This window comes from Paroedura picta, chromosome 4 (genome assembly GCF_049243985.1).
Source record: "Paroedura picta isolate Pp20150507F chromosome 4, Ppicta_v3.0, whole genome shotgun sequence".
Classification (NCBI taxonomy): domain Eukaryota; kingdom Metazoa; phylum Chordata; class Lepidosauria; order Squamata; family Gekkonidae; genus Paroedura; species Paroedura picta.
In genome coordinates, this window is record NC_135372.1 from 98,881,252 (window position 1) to 98,898,114 (window position 16,863).

Below are 16,863 nucleotides of genomic sequence, written 5' to 3' on the forward strand. Positions count from 1 at the left end.
CCCCCGTCCCGAGCCTTCTGCCGGGCCCTGGGGCAGCCTAGCCTGCCCCTGGGCCCGGCAGTAGGCCGCAAAGCCCGCCGCCCCCGTCCCGAGCCTTCTGCCGGGCCCTGGGGCAGCCTAGCCTGCCCCTGGGCCCGGCAGTAGGCCGCAAAGCCCGCCGCCCCCGTCCCGAGCCTTCTGCCGGGCCCTGGGGCAGCCTAGCCTGCCCCTGGGCCCGGCAGTAGGCCGCAAAGCCCGCCGCCCCCGTCCCGAGCCTTCTGCCGGGCCCTGGGGCAGCCTAGCCTGCCCCTGGGCCCGGCAGTAGGCCGCAAAGCCCGCCGCCCCCGTCCCGAGCCTTCTGCCGGGCCCTGGGGCAGCCAAGCCTGCCCCTGGGCCCGGCAGTAGGCCGCAAAGCCCGCCGCCCCCGTCCCGAGCCTTCTGCCGGGCCCTGGGGCAGCCAAGCCTGCCCCTGGGCCCAGCAGAAGGTCCCAAGGCCACCTACCTTACTCTGTTCCTCCCTTCCTCCCAGCATTCCCTTTCTCCTTCCCTTCCTCCCAGCATTCCCTTTCTCCTTCCCTTCCTCCCAGCATTCCCTTTCTCCCCTTCCCTTCCTCCCAGCATTCCCTTTCTCCTTCCCTTCCTCCCAGCATTCCTTTTGTTTTTCCCTTTCTCCCTTCTTCCATCTGCCTCTTTCTGGCTACCTGTTTCTTTCCCTCTTCTTCTGTCTCTATCTTCCTCCCTTTCTTTCTGTCTTTCTGTCTCTCTTTCTCCTTTTCCTCCTTCCTTCACCCCATCCCTCTACCCATCCATCATGCTAGGGCCCGCTGTATTTTGCCCACAGCGGGCTTAATATCTAGTCAATAATAAAACATGAATGAAATTACACATCTACACGCCTGGCATTTACATAAACTCATTTCTGTTGCATGCTTAACAAGCCTCTAATCCTATCACACCTATTTCAATGCTGCATTGTAACCTAGTCTAAAAACACAGGGATGACATGGATATGACATGATAGACCTAACCTCGGGTCTATTGGTGCTTGTTAGCATCTACCATGCCATATTTATCTCATCCCTGTACTTTTCTAAGCAATTAATATAATACCAGAATAGTAATTAATATAACCCAGCCCAGTTGATTGTGCAACATGCATATGAGCTTGCATAAATGCTAGGTGTGTGTATTTAAAGGTGTGCAGAGGTGAAATGTTAACGAAATATGGTACATCTAACACTGCATGGTTGCCCCTTCAACCATTTGACCTCTGCATGCTTTTAAATATATTCATCAACTTGTCCCAAATCCCCTCAGAAGACCTGCATCATTTATGTCAGGGGTAGTCAAACTGCGGCCCTCCAGATGTCCATGGACTACAATTCCCATGAGCCCCTACCAGCGAATTCGCTGGCAGGGGCTCATGGGAATTGTAGTCCATGTACATCTGAAGGACCACAGTTTGACTACCCCTGATTTATGTAGATATATTTCTAGATGACAGTATACTGCAGGAGTTGAGAAATTAACAAAGAAGTCTCCTAGGATGGGAGTTTCCTAACCCTTGTCCCAAGTGGGATGGAAGTTTCTTTGGTTGTTTTGCAATGATGGATGAATTCATAGAAAGTGAATCCAAAAGGGACTACTGTAGTATCATGGCCTAATTTTAAAAAAATCCATGGGAGTTGAAAGAATGATGGATTTCCGCCAGGTAAAAAGAAAAGTGCAGATTTCCCAAAACTAATATCTGACTTTCTTTTCCTCCCTTAGCTATCAATGGAACTGAGATATGCCCCACTTCTCTGTTCACTTTCCAAGAACCGTCCTCAGATCTTGACAACGTGCCCCACCTTCGCTACCTGCGGCTGGATGGCAACCACCTGAAGCCCCCCATACCTTTGGACTTGATGATGTGTTTCCGACTGTTGCAATCTGTTATTTTCTAAGCCTTGTAGCAAGTGCCACTCCCCTAGGATTTTGGCTTTGCGCAGTGACTTTATTCCAGTCTATGTTAGACATGGGGAATATATCCTGTCACCCCTCCCTGACTTTTCCTCCCAACTGCCTTCTCTTTTCTGCTCTGTCCTGTTTCCTACCCTTCTTTTGTTTTCAATGCAGCCCCTCCTCGATTCAGCATCTTATGAATGTCCTTCAAAATGTTGCCCATCATGTACCCACACGACAGCCATAAGTTACAGTAAACCAGGTATCTCCTAGCCTTAACTTACTTCAAATATAGAGATGGGAGCATGCACACCATTTGTAGCTTTCGGAATATTGCCTGGCTTTGTCTTGAGCTTTGCACAGTTATTGCCCCCACACTCCAGCAACAAGAAGCTTTTACAATAGGTTATGTTCTGCATAATTCTCCGAGAAGAAAGGCAAATGCAGTTTCAGTGTGCCATTTGCCTAGCAATTATGCTGGGAAAAGGAATAGTTAGGCATTAGGTGGCAAGTGTAAGTGTGGCCGAAGTAGAAACTGTCCTGTATGAAGGACTACTGAGTGCCTAAATCCTATGGAGTCATGCAAGGTATATTGTAAATACAATGAAAAGAGATTTTAGAAGTGATATTCCTCCCTGTTCTGCTCTTTGCCATGGTACAGAATAAATGGTGATGCTACAACAGAACTAGGAGTGTTCTGAACCATCAAGATTAACAAGAGTTCTGGCATGCAGGGCTTGAAAAGGAGTGTGTCAAAGAGAAATTGTTGCCCATCCTGAGTCCCGGCAACTGAGTTCCAGAGTCATTGGCCCATTATGCACGGAGTGGAAGGTCCACATTCGGGGTGAAATGGCTTCAGCTAAAATCACCAATTATGCACGCTGCAGGCGGCAACCGGGTGCAGAGTCAACGTATGCCGCCAAAAAAGCTGCGTTAGCGAGATGCGGAAGAAAGTGGAGCTTCCCGGGACCAGGACGCAACCAGAAGCGGCTCCAGAGTAGCCGCGTGCATAATCAGATACTCTGGGTTTTGCCGCCGTTGCGTTCTGTCCCGTGCATAAGCGGTTTGCCTCGCTTCTTCCTCCTCCGCGTTCTCCATGCCGCCGTTTCAGCGGCCGTGCATAATAGGCCATTGTGAGACACAACTCATTTTGCATCTTCAGTACTTAACAGTTTATTGGAAATGAAGTATTGGGGAGAACCTGAAATTAGATTATGGTGGTCTGATGTTGGTTTTTTTTCTTTTGATGGACATGTCCAGAATACACCATGAACAGCTGGTGCAATCTTTACCTTATCATAGGTTTTTAGGCTTCTCCTCCTCCTCCTCCTCCTCTGAATAGTCCCTTACTACATTCACTATCTCCTGATTAGTTTCTGGACATCCATCAAAGGAAAGCATCTTCAGTTACTCAAGGCATGGCTCCTGGAATTGTTCAGACAAGAGGTGCTGACTCACTGAAAGTGAAAGAATGTCCCAGGTTCAGGCCCTGACATTGACATTTAAAGGATCAGATAGCAGCAGAAAGAGGAACAAGAGAATGTAAAAATTTACTTGAAAAGGGGCATATTCTAAGGGGTGAACTGCCTCACCTAATCTCTATTAGCAGCTGCACTCTATCAACAGGGTCCACAAATGGCTCATTTACATTGTGGAGTTGTAGAGAAGCATGCACTTGAATCAATTTCATTATTTTGCTCTCTTTTCATAATCTTTTCTTTCTTCATGTGCTCTCTATTGTTCTGCAAATATGCAAGGAGCAACAAGAATGTTCCATAAGAGGCCATGAAGCACAAACCAAACCTAATCAGTTGCCTTGAATGTCTCTGGCTCAACATGGTGGCCTCTTTCTAGTACTTATATATTACATAAAACATTTCCTGGTATTCATGAGATTATTGATATCATGCCCTGAAATGACAAATGTGTACATGAAGCTGCCTTGAGGCAGAATTGAGTGAGGAAAATAACCTCCAGAAGGACAGCCATGACCTTTCATGGACTAAAGCTCTGTTCATCAGATACAAGATATGTATCTTCAGTTCTCAGAATAAAGTGTGTGTGGTGGTGGGGGTGTAAACAACAAAGGCGATGAAATGCAAGCAGTGTGTTTTGTAGCCCCACAGTTGATAATTTTTTTTCTATGAGCTGATTGAGGATATGCATCATGTATCTAATGAAGTAGGCTGTAGTCTATGAAAATGCTAAGTCTTTAAGGTATTACAAGGGACTTCTTTGTTTTTATTAAGAAAAGCAGATGCCTCCACTTTCAAGCTTGAATGGTAAAATCTTTAAACAGGTTTTCTTCTGTCCAACATATCCTGTTATTTATCCATTAACTTCTGCACCTGTTAATTCTGTCACATTTATCAATGTAAGCTGCTTTGGATCTTCTTTGAGGGGAAAAAGCAGGGTACAAATGCCATAAATAATAATCATCAACATATCTAGGAATTATGGGAATCATCTATACGTCTAATAGTTAAACAATAAATAAACCCATACAATGGGACCATGCAGGACTAGGTTATAGGCTTCAAAAAAAATTTAAACCGGGAGGGGGGGGGGACACATTTCATCTCCATAGTAATGTTGATGCCTGTAACTGTTGTTTCCACACAGGGACCATTTTGTCCAATTTCCATACAGCACAACAACTATTGTTTGTCCACAGGGCATGTTCCCCTGCTGTTTTCCTGCCCCCCCCCCCATCACCTGGTTCAGGTGGGTGGGATATCTTTCTCCCCATGAAGCCTTGCAGTTTCCATCTTGTACAAATATACCATAGAACAGATACTCTGTGTTTCTAGGTAAATTTCCATTTAATGTAAATCCTATTCCAGTTATCATTTAACAATATATATATATATATATATTATAAATCCGTATGTCTCCTCCAACTGCTGAAAAGCATAAAGATTGTGGATCAGAGCAAAGTGTACCTGGGTCAACATTTCATTTCCAGTAACGGCCAGTTAGATGTTTCCAATGCTCAATGGACATTAGGATTCCAACCAACTCATCCCCTAACATCCGATATTCAGATGCCACAAGTCACCCAGCTGGCTGCATGTGGATGAATGAGTAATCAAACTCAGTTCTTCAGATTAGACTCCGCTGTTCTTTAACCACTACACCATGCTTGCTCTATTACCTTCCTTAGTAGTTCCTTAGTAGTATTTTGAATAGTGTTTTAAATTCATTGAGCTTCATAACAAACCATGACCCAACAATTGCCTGTCCTTACTGAGATTGTCCAGCGGATTCCATCTATGGGCCCAGGTCATCAATTGAACTTTGTGTGGTCCCCTTCATTTGCTATGGAAGTGCCAGCAATTTATTGACTCCCTTTTAAAAACCCAGTGCTTAGCTCCTTTATATAGCTTTCCCACAAAGTTCATCCTATCCAAGTTAATAATGTGTTTCCTTGTCTACTTCTCAGTAATGAAACTCAAAGGGGTTTTGCACTAAGTATTATTATTTATTAGTAGCCCAATAACAGTTTTAGTGACCATAGTATTTTCAAATCATTGAGCATCGCAACAAGCTTGTGAAATAGATCATTAGTCTGATTTTACACATGAGGAGTTAAGAAATAGGGCATGCTTAAGGTCAGCCATCAAAGATTTGAACTGGCCAACTCAAATTCTGTTGTCACTGTCACTGTGCCACAACAATGACGTTTCTTTTAAATCCACTATCACTTCTGACATGTCCACCCATGGGAAAAGAAGTCTTTTAAAATTCATCTTGAAACTCATTTCTCAGGTAGGAATGCCATACAATGATTAATCATCCACCCAACTTTTCTATGAACACAGCCTAACAGAAAGCTAGAATTTTGTATACAGAGCCATCCAGCAAATGTTACAGTGACTGTCCTGAGTTAACATGCTCATATTAACATACCAATCTTTGTGCATAGAACATTAAATCAGAAAGAGATCTCACTGAGTTGATGGAGACCAGATTTTCCTGTCTTCTTGAACTGTGTGATTCATTAATCCTATTCCCACAGCATGCTCACGATATCTGTTGAGTTGCATTTGGTTAAGTCACTACTGTCACTCCAAGCTCCAAGCTCCTCTTGGTTTGCTTTGAAGCCTCTTAATTTGCTCTTCTTTAGGTTCCTCACTGCAGGTTCAGATAACCAATTTCTTGCTAAATAAACCAGTGAGTGAAGCTCAGTGAGAGTTTCTTGGAAGAAAGCTCTCCTCTGCTAACATGTAACTTCTACAGCTGAGAATTTAAGTTCTTTTTCACAGATCACTTTGCTATTCTGAGAATTGTAACAAACTTCTGCTGACTCAGAAAAGATGAAGTGTGTTGGTCTTTCTCAGTTTCTTGGTTTTGTTTTTTATTTGAAGGTACTGTTACCTTCCTTGCGGTATGTGAAATCTAAAGGCAACACCATGTTTTTTGTAATAAGAGAGGACTTAGAGAATGGCAGTGCCCTTGCAATATTAATTTTATTTATAAGCAGATTATAGTGGGATCAAATAGTTATTTCTGCAGCAGGAAGCCAAAGTTTTAACACTGCACTCTTAGCCAATGTATAGTTGCTTATCTCTCTGTCTTTCCCAGTTCACATTACAAAACTGGCACCAGACTGTTTCTCTGTCACTTCCCTTAGCCACGAGTCACATGCCTATTGGTGCTATATTCTAATGGTTGGAGAGAGATTCCCAGCTAGCTGGAAAACATTAAAGAGCATTATGAATATATTATGACTCATCAGTTGGATATCCATAGTAATTCACAATGCCATCCTAAGCAAAACTACCCCCTTCTAGGTCTAATGAAGTCAATAGACTTAAAAAAGTACAACTCTGCATAGGATTTCACTATAAGGAAGCAACATGCTTTCTAATCTACCAGGATGATAAATATATAACTAGGCTGTCTTTGCTTTGAAATTCCCTACCATTTTGCTGCAAGTGAAAGGGTAAACTGATGAATCTGTGAAAGGCTGGTTTGACTTTAAAGTTCTTTGTGTTGGTCTATTTCTTGTAAAGTCTCTAGAACAAAATTCTTGCTGTATTTTCTCTTCATTTGTCTCTTTTTGGCATAAACATTCAAGTGTTTTTCATTCTTAAAATCCTGCATGATGTTTCCCCTGCTCCTTCTTTTGTCCTTTGCATTTGGCTGTACAAAACCAATATTGGTGTCAACCATTCTAGAAGTCAATGAAGTTTTGTGAGCAACAAATACATAACCCATTCTCTTCCCTCTTGCTAACTCAGCCTACCCCTATTCAAACCACTGTTTGGGTTGGGTGGGGGTTTGATCCATAACTTATGGAAATCAACAGAGGATTCTAGACCCTAATGACCAAACGACCTCAGTCCATTGGACACCCTCCCAGATAAAACTCAGCATTTCCCATGGAACCCATGTTGGGGTTGGGCATGCTTGGGAACATTTATTTTAATAGTAATGTAGGCATGAAACTTGCTTTTAATTTAATCTATCCATATATCTAGAGGGCCCTTATGGGTCTTCTGTTATACCAGTGTTAAATTACTCTGGATTTATGCTAGCTGTAATGTTGTTTGCTGGGTTCTTTTTACATCCTATTAAATTTGTTGTGTACATTTCTGTTTTGCTGTTGCTGTTTTTTTTTTAAATCTCAGTATTTGCATGTTTCTATTTTGCACGTTATTAGGCCTGTAGAAATTTAAAAGGATGGGGAAAGTTCACTGGATATATATCTTCACATGCTCCTTTTAAAGACATGGGAAACACAGCCAGTAAAATGCTGCAAACCCCTCATAATAATCCTGCATTTCCTCATTCACTGGATAATGGCAGAAAAAAATTGAATGAATATCATGTATATTGAAATTAATTCATTAATTGCAGACAGCAGACAGCGCCGCCATTCCTACCAGCTAGCGGCGGCCGTGGGGCCCTGCAGGGCAGCGGCAATGCCTCATTGTCTCCTGCATCTCAAGCCCTGCTCTGGAGCCCGGGGGCCTCCTGAGCTCAGCCCACCACGGGAGGCCTTGCCTTACACCGCTGCTGCCCTCCAGCGGGCTCTTCGACCCTCTTCTGGGTCTCCGCCTGCCTGGTCTCTGCGGGATGACAGGGCAGCGGGCAGGACAGCGGGCTCCAGCTTGCTCTCGCCCTTCTGCAGGCGTCTCGATGGCGCAGTAAGTTGGGGAGAGGGGGGAGGGAGGGAGAGCTCGCCTGCTGCCACTGTTGGCACTGCCGCCACCATTGCTGCCGCTGCCGCCATTACCCCACCGCTGCCCTTCTGAGGAGGGAGGGGGAGGGAGGAGGGAGGAGGGAGGAGGGAGGGAGAGCCCACTTGCTGCCTCCACCACTGTCACCTCCAACATTGCTGCTGCTGCCGCCATCACCCCGCTGCCCTTCTGAGGCCAGTCAAGGGGGAGTGAGGAGGGGGGCCGAATGCCGCCACCGCAGTGGCAGCGGCATGTCCCGCTCTGTGGCCCCAGAAATCTGGTCACTTTACTCCAGACTATAAAGATCAGTTCTGAAGGGGAAAATGGCTGTTTTGTGAGACATTTTACCATTTTGAGGCCCCACCTCCAAACTGCAAGGAATACTACTCACCCAGGATGTGTCAACGGTGCCACAACCTGGATTTTATTAGGTGGAAAGATAATGACTCTACCTATGGCTTCTCCAGCTACTTTGGTAGTTATCATTTCCAAATATATTTTCCAGCTATGAATGTGTTTTTTTTAACTTTACTGCTGTCTAATATTATTAGACAGAATTCTTAAAATTCAGATATTCCAGAATTTTTAAAATTCTGTCTAATAGAGGGAAGATATTCCAGCACAGAATAAACCAAGCTGTGCACAGGAAAAAATATTGGGGTATGGGAATTCTGTATATCTTCCAGTTTGGTTGTGGCCTGGATTCCAGTAGCAACTAGAACACACATCTATGTTTGCAGAATACAAGTATCTTATGCTAGAATACCAATAGGCATACCATAGTAGCCAATTGAGCCCCTTCCCCCTTCTCTGCATTACCAGGGCTGGCATAATGGGACTAGAAAGAAACACAAAGATGCATAGCCTGTAAACCACTTACAATGGATTAACTTCTTTTCATTCACTCCCTGCTATGAAATGCATAGAATCCATTTCATGGCTACAAGTTGAGGCAGGAAGAACAGATGAGTCTCTTTGAAACCACGTGAGGCTTGGGTGCTCATTCTGATCAGAGAAAGCATTTCGGATTGCCTGCAGACCGCTGTAGCTATCGCCACATTACTTCATGTCTCAGTGTACTTCTGCAGTCACAAAAAGCAATAACTTGAAAAGAAATGGACAGGAACAGTTGCTTTGGGGGGGTTTATTTTTGCTATGGGGTGAGTTTTGTTTCCCCCTCCCCCCCCCAGCTTCACTTTCTCTCTGACACATGTACAGTTATCACTTTCCTGCAAGCAGGCAGTTTATTTTGTTATTGGTGTTCTTATTTAAAATTCTTGTGTGGATTTCTTCTGAGACAGCAAAGGAGACCTGTGTGATAAGCACTAGCCAATCCCTACTTCAAAAAACAGGGCTTTGTAAATGGATGGTCAGTCAATCAAACCAGTACATCTATTTATTTCTTTACCATATGATGTGTGTAGTGTAGCCAGGAGGTCCAAAGATTGCCTGGCAGCAAGGCAAGGGACATTCTGAGGTTGCCAACTATTTCTTGCCCCCTTGTGTTTCTTGGAAGAACTACCACCCAGATCTTTGGGGTTCTCCTATCCAAATACTATCCAGAGTTGACTCTGCTTAGGTTCTGGGATCCAACAGGTGAAAACCCGTCAGCCGAGATACAAGCAAAAGAAATGAGTTTCAAGCTGGCAATGGCAAATAACAGTTTATTCCAATGGAAAACAGTTCTTCAAACTTTCCAGTGACTACTGAAGAGCATTTACACTTTGTGATGTTAATACTTTGTAGGCCTCTGTATATTGGCCTCTGCAGAACCATTTGGAGAGTGAACCAAATACACTAACATATCACCATAAGATTACGTTAATATTCTTCTGATACATTTTCATCATTGAAAAGAATTTATTTCAAGAGGATTTGTGGTTAAAATATTATCACATATCACTGACAAAGATGCGAAAAATGGAATATAACTAGGAGTTTGTTTTGATGGTTTGGAAAGTTTGAAGGATTGTGTTCCATTGGAATAAACTGTTATTTGCCATTGCCAGCTTGAAACTCATTTCTTTTGCAAGGTTCTGGGATCATTTCTTTTGCAATGTTCTGGGATCCGACAGAATCAGGCTTGTCTGGGCTTGTAGCCCAAAACAAATCAAACTTCTGTTTAAACTGAAAAAAAAATGCAATTTCTCCCCTAAGTTTGTTCAAGGAAGAAAATAATGTGTGTGTTGTAAATACCATGACTTTGCTTCAGTAGCAAGCTATCCACTGAAATGGAACTGCTCAAAATGATATAATTCTGGCGGAACAGTCTGCCCACATTAATCAATGAGTTTATATTACCATTAGACAATGCTGGTGTACACTGAAATTATATTCACATTTGGTCCCTTTGTTCATCAATAGTTTCCTTCATTATCTTTCTTACAGGGATTACTTGAGTTGCCAGCTCTGGGTTGGAAAATTCTGGGAATTTGGGACTGGGACTTGGGTTTGGACTTCAGTGGCCTATAAAGCCATACAGTCCATGCTCCAATGCAGACATTTTCTCCAGAGGAGCTCATTCCTGGAAATTTCCCAGCCCCACCTAGAGGAGATTATACCCCTGGTGATTATACCCCTTCAGATTATTTACATTCTACTAGTGGCAAAGCTCATTGCACCCTGAAAGGCAATGGACACCAGGCTATGGGCCTGTGTAAGTTGCGTGGAGAGATATTTGGAGATCAAAGAAATTGTCATTCATGTTTAAATTCATTTCCTCAAATTGTTGGAAGTGTATGTCTAAGGTTGGCTCTTTTTTCATATGTGATTGTCAGGTGATTATGCTAAAAAGCCACATATATATGATAAAATCTATAATTGTGGAGATTTGCTTAACTCCTATCTCTCAAATAGCACTGCAATTAATAGCGGCAGGTCTCGGTAATGCACACAGCCGTTTTTCTTGGAAAAAAGGCTCTCCCACTACCGCTGTTTTCGTAACGCACAAGTTTCCTGTCTCGCTGTAATCGCAACAAAGGAGATGATATTTTTCCATGCTTCCTCCCGCCCCTGGCCATCAATCAAACAGAACAGCCAATGAACTGTTGTGTTCATGCTTCCCTTTAAAAACTGTTTTTAAAAAACCTGAAAACATCTGTAGCAGCGCATATTTGTTCATTCAGTGTATCAGAAAGACCTTTTTCACTGGCATAGGAGCTGGCGATTAATTGTTTACACGCTCTTAAAGTTTTAAAAAATCCCTTCCGGGTGCAATTTCTGGCCAAAATTACGGGCAGTGTCAAACAGGGGGCTGTATTGTGTTCAGAAACTTTACAGACAATTGCTTGTGAAGGGATTTCAGCCAAAGAAGCATCACTTATTTGTTGCTTTTGCAGGTTTAAGGGGAAAAATGGCAATCGCGACGCTGGAAGCTCGGGTGCAAGAGCTTAGGGAGAGACATTCTTGCTCTCGCTATATTGAGAACGCATGTCTTTTTCGGATTTGTTGCAGGTTGTTCTCAAGAGTCAAGCGGTTTTGTGGATTCCCCGAAAAGCGCTACAACAAAGCGATTTTTGCAGGAGTGTTGCAGGAGTGCTGTGTTTTGTGTACGACGTTGTGCATAATGTTAAAAAAAATAGCATTACACAATGGTAAGACTTCAGCAATATTAACGCCGTGCGGAATGGACTTTGGATCTGCACCTTAACAGCAATGGTTGTGATTCTTAAGGCTGTCATTGCGATATTTTTAGCAGGGGTGAAAACAGTCAAAAACTTATACCGTGATTAAATCTTCATTGGACTTAAAAGTGTCATTGGACTCAAACTTTGTTCCACATAGTTATATATGTTAAATATATATTAAAGAATTTTTGAAGAAAGTGATTTCTCTAAGGTTGCAACCTCTTCCACCCTCTTTCAGGGCATTTCCAACAGCCTTTCTGCATCTCAGTACATTCCAACTGGCATTTGTATGGTATGCATAACATTCAATACATTTAATTTAATCAGTTATGGCACATTTAATACATTTAATCAGCTATGGTTCTCTCTTGCCAACCCTGCTGGTAGTTGCATTTGTTGGGGAGGGTTGATGTTGCTATACCACCATGTTACATTTTTTGTCTTTTTTTGTATTAATGTTATTTTTACTGGGTTTTATTGGGGGTTTTATTATATATGGGGGCTAACATGGTAACCCACCATGAGCCCATTTGCTGGGAGTGGCGAGAAATACATCAAAATAATAATAATAACAACAACAATAATAATTTTTCATGCCTTAAATTATTTAGTCACATAAACAAAGTAGTGTGCAAATATTGTGAATTCCATCCATTCCAACAGGCATTCAGAAGAGAATAGGATCAAACACATAGCTACAATATACACATTTAAAACTTCTCATTGAATTTGCATAAGCAAAGTTCTTTGGGAGAAATTAATTTTACTCTGATTCTGATCTCCAGATCTTGTTCCAGTACAAGACTGAACATGCTCAGGAGGCACAAAATGTTGACAGTCGATGAAAATTACTATCATGGAGGAGAAGATTTGAGAGTGTGGTTGGGGAATTTCCTGAATTGCTTATTTCTTTTCCTTTGTGATTTTCTTCACCACAGTTTTTTCTTTCTCATGACAAACATCGTGATCAAATGCCTATCATAAAGACAGTCCAAAGTTGGAGTCCAGTACCTTTAAGATTTTGTTGGTCTTAATGGTGACACTGGACTCAAACTTTGTTCTGATTTTTCAGGTACCCAACACAGCTACCCACTTGAATCTTAAAACCGCCCGTGGTGCCACGGGCGCCATGGACTAAATAATTCGTTAAGCATGGAGTGGGAGGAGTTAGGGCGGGCTCAGTCCGTGATAAGGAAGGGTGCCGATTGGCCCCTTCCTCCGGACTGACAATCAGAGGGCCCAATCGGCAGGCACAGCGCGGCTTGCAGTTGCTCCCTGGCCGGCGACCTGGCTCGTCGAGAGGTGCAAAGCGCCTCCAACACGTCAGGCTGCCGGCCAGGGAGCTGCTGCGAGCCGCGCACAGCGCGGCTCGCAGTTGCTCCCTGCACGCCGCCCTCCAGACTCGCCGCCACAAGACCGCTGGGCCCAGAAGATGAGCCGCACTTGCCACCAGAGGCCCCAACATCGGCAGCGGCGCAATTGCCGCGCCAGGCCGAGGAGCCGCGATTCCCGTCGCCCGTCCCCCGAATGCCGCTGCCCCCAGAGATGCGAACGCCCGCTGCGGCGCCCACCCGCACTGTCTTTGTGCCCTCAGGTAAGCTGCGGCGTACCCACGCAGTCCAGGACTCACAGATAGAGCCCGCTGTATTTATACTACAGCGGGCCTTTTTTCTAGTCTATCATAAAATCAGTAAAAGTACATCTGAAGACCTAGACAAGTTTCTGGCTTTCACATGACTCTCCAACACTGATTGATAATGATCAAGCATATTTATTGCCCTCAGAGTACTGAGTGCACCTGAGAGATGGGAGAGGGGTTAACGTGGAATGGGGATTATGACCTCCTTATGCCCCTAAGAATTTATAGCATCCTGGAGAGAGAGAAGGGAATTTCCCAATTTCCAGTTCCCTGAGATTCCTTGTAGGTCTCCAGCTGGTTAATGAGCAAAAGTAATTAAATTCATCCCAGAACACCAGATGCTGGGGACATACAACAGAGAACAGTAGGGATGCCAACAGCCTGGAGAAAATAAAATGTCCTGTGTCTTTAATATGGACTTCACGGGGTGTTATTTAGCAGCTCATATTATTTACCTTCCTGTCATGAAATGCTGCCTTCACTTTTGTGCCTTTAAGAGCTTCATGACAGGTAAAAACCCAACATTTCTTCCAGCACAGAAAAGACAGCAATGAGCAAAGCTTTCCCTGATGAATTTCTACCTACATTGCCTATGTCAAAGGTATAAGAGTCGTATTGCAGAACAGAAGGTGGCAACTGTATTTGTGAATTATCTTTAGGTGTCCTTTGCTGTTCCATGGACTGCTTGGGCAGCATGTCAGTCCGAGTCAGCCTACATGATAACCAGCAGTTCTTATAAAGTGCTTAAGTGAATATATAGAAAAACACATATGAAGTGCTATCAATTTTAAATGGTATACATGGCAAAGCTTGGCTGCCTTTAAGACAGATGTAGCAATTGGACTCTGTGCAATTAACCCTGCCCTTTGACACTCATGCATGTCATCCATAATTTGGCAACTCTAAAATATTTTGCCATTCACATTTTGGTACTTTTTGTACCTGAGTTCACAAAGCAAAGTCTGCAGCATTATTGGAAATAACCCACAAAACCTCAGTAACTATTTAGAAACTGGCTGGCACAGGCTTCTTTCTCTGTTTGTGGCTGCCGGTAGACTGGCAGGACTGACCTGCTGTATAAGCTATTAAGGCCTGTTACAAGCAGCAACCACCAGCTGTCTTCTCTTGTAATTGCTCTAATTCCTTGACGGTGATTTAGCATAGCTTGTGTATTACTTTCATAGCCAAGCAGGTTTGGACACCATTTTGTCCCAGGTGATACTAACAATATAATCCTACAGAGAAATACTCTAGTCTGCCCTTTGATATGATTGAGCTTAGACTGATCACCTTTGTGTAGGAGAGCATGACAAATAGAAGATGGGATTAAGTTAAGCATGTCTACTCAGACATAAATCCCATTTTATTGCATGGGGGTTTACTTCCAGACAAATATTTTTAGGATTACTACATAAAGCAGGAAGATAGGTTCAGGGCCATTATTAGTCTTCATCTTCTCTCTGATATTACAGCACTCAAGACGTCACATTTTATCTAGGTGCATTCATACCATACATACAACATTTACAATCTGAATGCCTTCTCAGTCCACAGTCTAAAATGTGAAGAGTGCAAATTTATTCAGGATAGAGCACCACATACAGCAGTCATTTGGCCATAGAAAGGGGACTGAAGATACACCTGAATGATGATAATAGGAACCAGAGCATCCTGTGAATTAATGCATTGGGGAAAACAGTTTTGGGGAGCATCAGTAAAAATATAAAACCTACAATAGCGATCCCCAACCTGTGGGCTGCGGATCACATGTGGTCCGTTGACTAATTGGAGGTGGGCCGCGAAGGACACCTTCTCTCCCCCCCCCCGGCCCTTTACTTCATCCCCCCCCGGCCCTTTACAACACACTTCGGTTGTCATTGTCTCCCATCACTCCCAGATGGGACTATCTCGTTGCAGAGAAACAAGCTCAGAGTTCCCATTGATTTGTCATTGTCATGAGTTCAAAGTTCCATGAAAATAAAATGTTCATTGTTGTGGCATGTCTGTATCTTATTTTGAAGGGATGTTTAAACATTACCATAGCGATCAGAGAGCGTTAGGGCAGTGGTTGAGAGTAGAGAAGTAAACTACCCCCCCCCACTGGACCTCAGTAAAAGGCGTTGAGTGGTCCCCGGTGAGTGGTCCCCGGTGATAAAAAGGTTGGGGACCACTAACCTACAAGTAGGACAGTAGCCATTTTTTGCATCAGGTTGTTCTAAGATTGCACAGATTTAAATAAAGTTGCTTATTCCATATTTCAGGGTCCCATGATGTCATTCTATAATAATGTTTATAATGGTCAAATAGTAAAACAAAGCATCCAGGAAATCTAATATTTGAAAGAAATGTTGCAGAGAAACTGAGGTAGAAAGAAAATTGGAGTTGTGCTGCATTGCAAATGGTGCAGATATGAAAGATGAGACCCTTTCAGCAACACAAATTCTTCATATGGCAGTTTGATGACAATGCAGAGTTTTGATTAATAAATCTGAAACATACTGAAGAAATATTTCACATGAAAGGCATAAATCTTCCCAGTGGGGTAACATTGTGTCCCATCAGCCAGATTTCAATGCTTGTTGCCATACATTTTATAAAATTATGCTGCAGGAAACCAAGGAATAAACTTACTTAACATTGTACAACTCAACTCAAATGACTCCTCTAGTTCTAGAATATGTTTAGGTGTAAATCAGTATGTAAAATAGTATGCATGCCTTTTGAAGATGCTATCTGAAGTACAAATTGAAATGCTGATTTAAATCAGTGGTTCAAAGGTGGTCTTGGTGTGATGTAAGTAATTTGTATTGCTTATTTAAATTATTGCACACAAATTTTCCTTGGCACAGATCCATCCAAAGTTAAGCATTCTTATTTTCTTTTATTTAAAGAAAGATGTGCATAATTCTCTCATTCCTAAATCAAGTTATTCTGCTTTTGTCTCTATCAGAATATTTAAAACTGTAGGCCATTCCGCACAGGGGGAAAAAGCCTTATGTCAGTACAATGGTACTGTAACACTAAAAAAATTATTTTGGGCGAATTGGGTTTTTCTTTTTTGGGTGGGGAAGAGGCATGCTTTATGGACAAACTGGTGTGAAAAAATTATTTTGTGCTCTGCCTGGGCGATTTTGTGTCTATGTGTTGCTCCAAGCAGTTGTTCTTTTTTAAAAATCCCCATTCCGTGTTAAGAGAGAGAGAGGTGGGCTCGAGGGTGGGCACTGGAGCTGGAGATCTTGCTACTTCGGCCACTTTGATAACGCATGTGACTTATGCAAGTGTCTTACTGGCTGCTCTCATCATGCTAGTGCTACATGGCAGGGGGAATCCAGTTTTGTGGATTTCCCTGCAAGTGCTTTAAAATGGAGGAGGTAGCTGCCGGTTTGCATATGTAATGCTGGATGTTTATGATGTTGTGCAAAATGCCAAAAATATGGCATTTGCAAACAGTAAGACTTTTTAAATTGGGTGCAGAATGGCCCTGTAAGTT

The 16,863-nt window shown here is 43.0% G+C and overlaps 1 protein-coding gene and 1 long non-coding RNA gene across 9 annotated transcripts in view; one reads left to right on the forward strand and one right to left on the reverse strand.

Annotated features, from left to right (window-relative positions):
• Positions 1 to 7,517, forward strand: part of PRELP (proline and arginine rich end leucine rich repeat protein) — a 30,452-nt gene extending 22,935 nt beyond the window's left edge. The window contains exon 3 of the mRNA XM_077334603.1: positions 1,750 to 7,517. Within this exon, the coding sequence (XP_077190718.1) occupies positions 1,750 to 1,925 (176 nt within the window). The 3' untranslated portion in view covers positions 1,926 to 7,517. The remainder of the gene's footprint in view (positions 1 to 1,749) is intronic.
• LOC143835996 (uncharacterized) overlaps positions 1 to 16,863 on the reverse strand; it is a 172,031-nt gene that overhangs the window by 81,616 nt on the left and 73,552 nt on the right. The gene's annotated exons all lie outside the window — the stretch shown is intronic.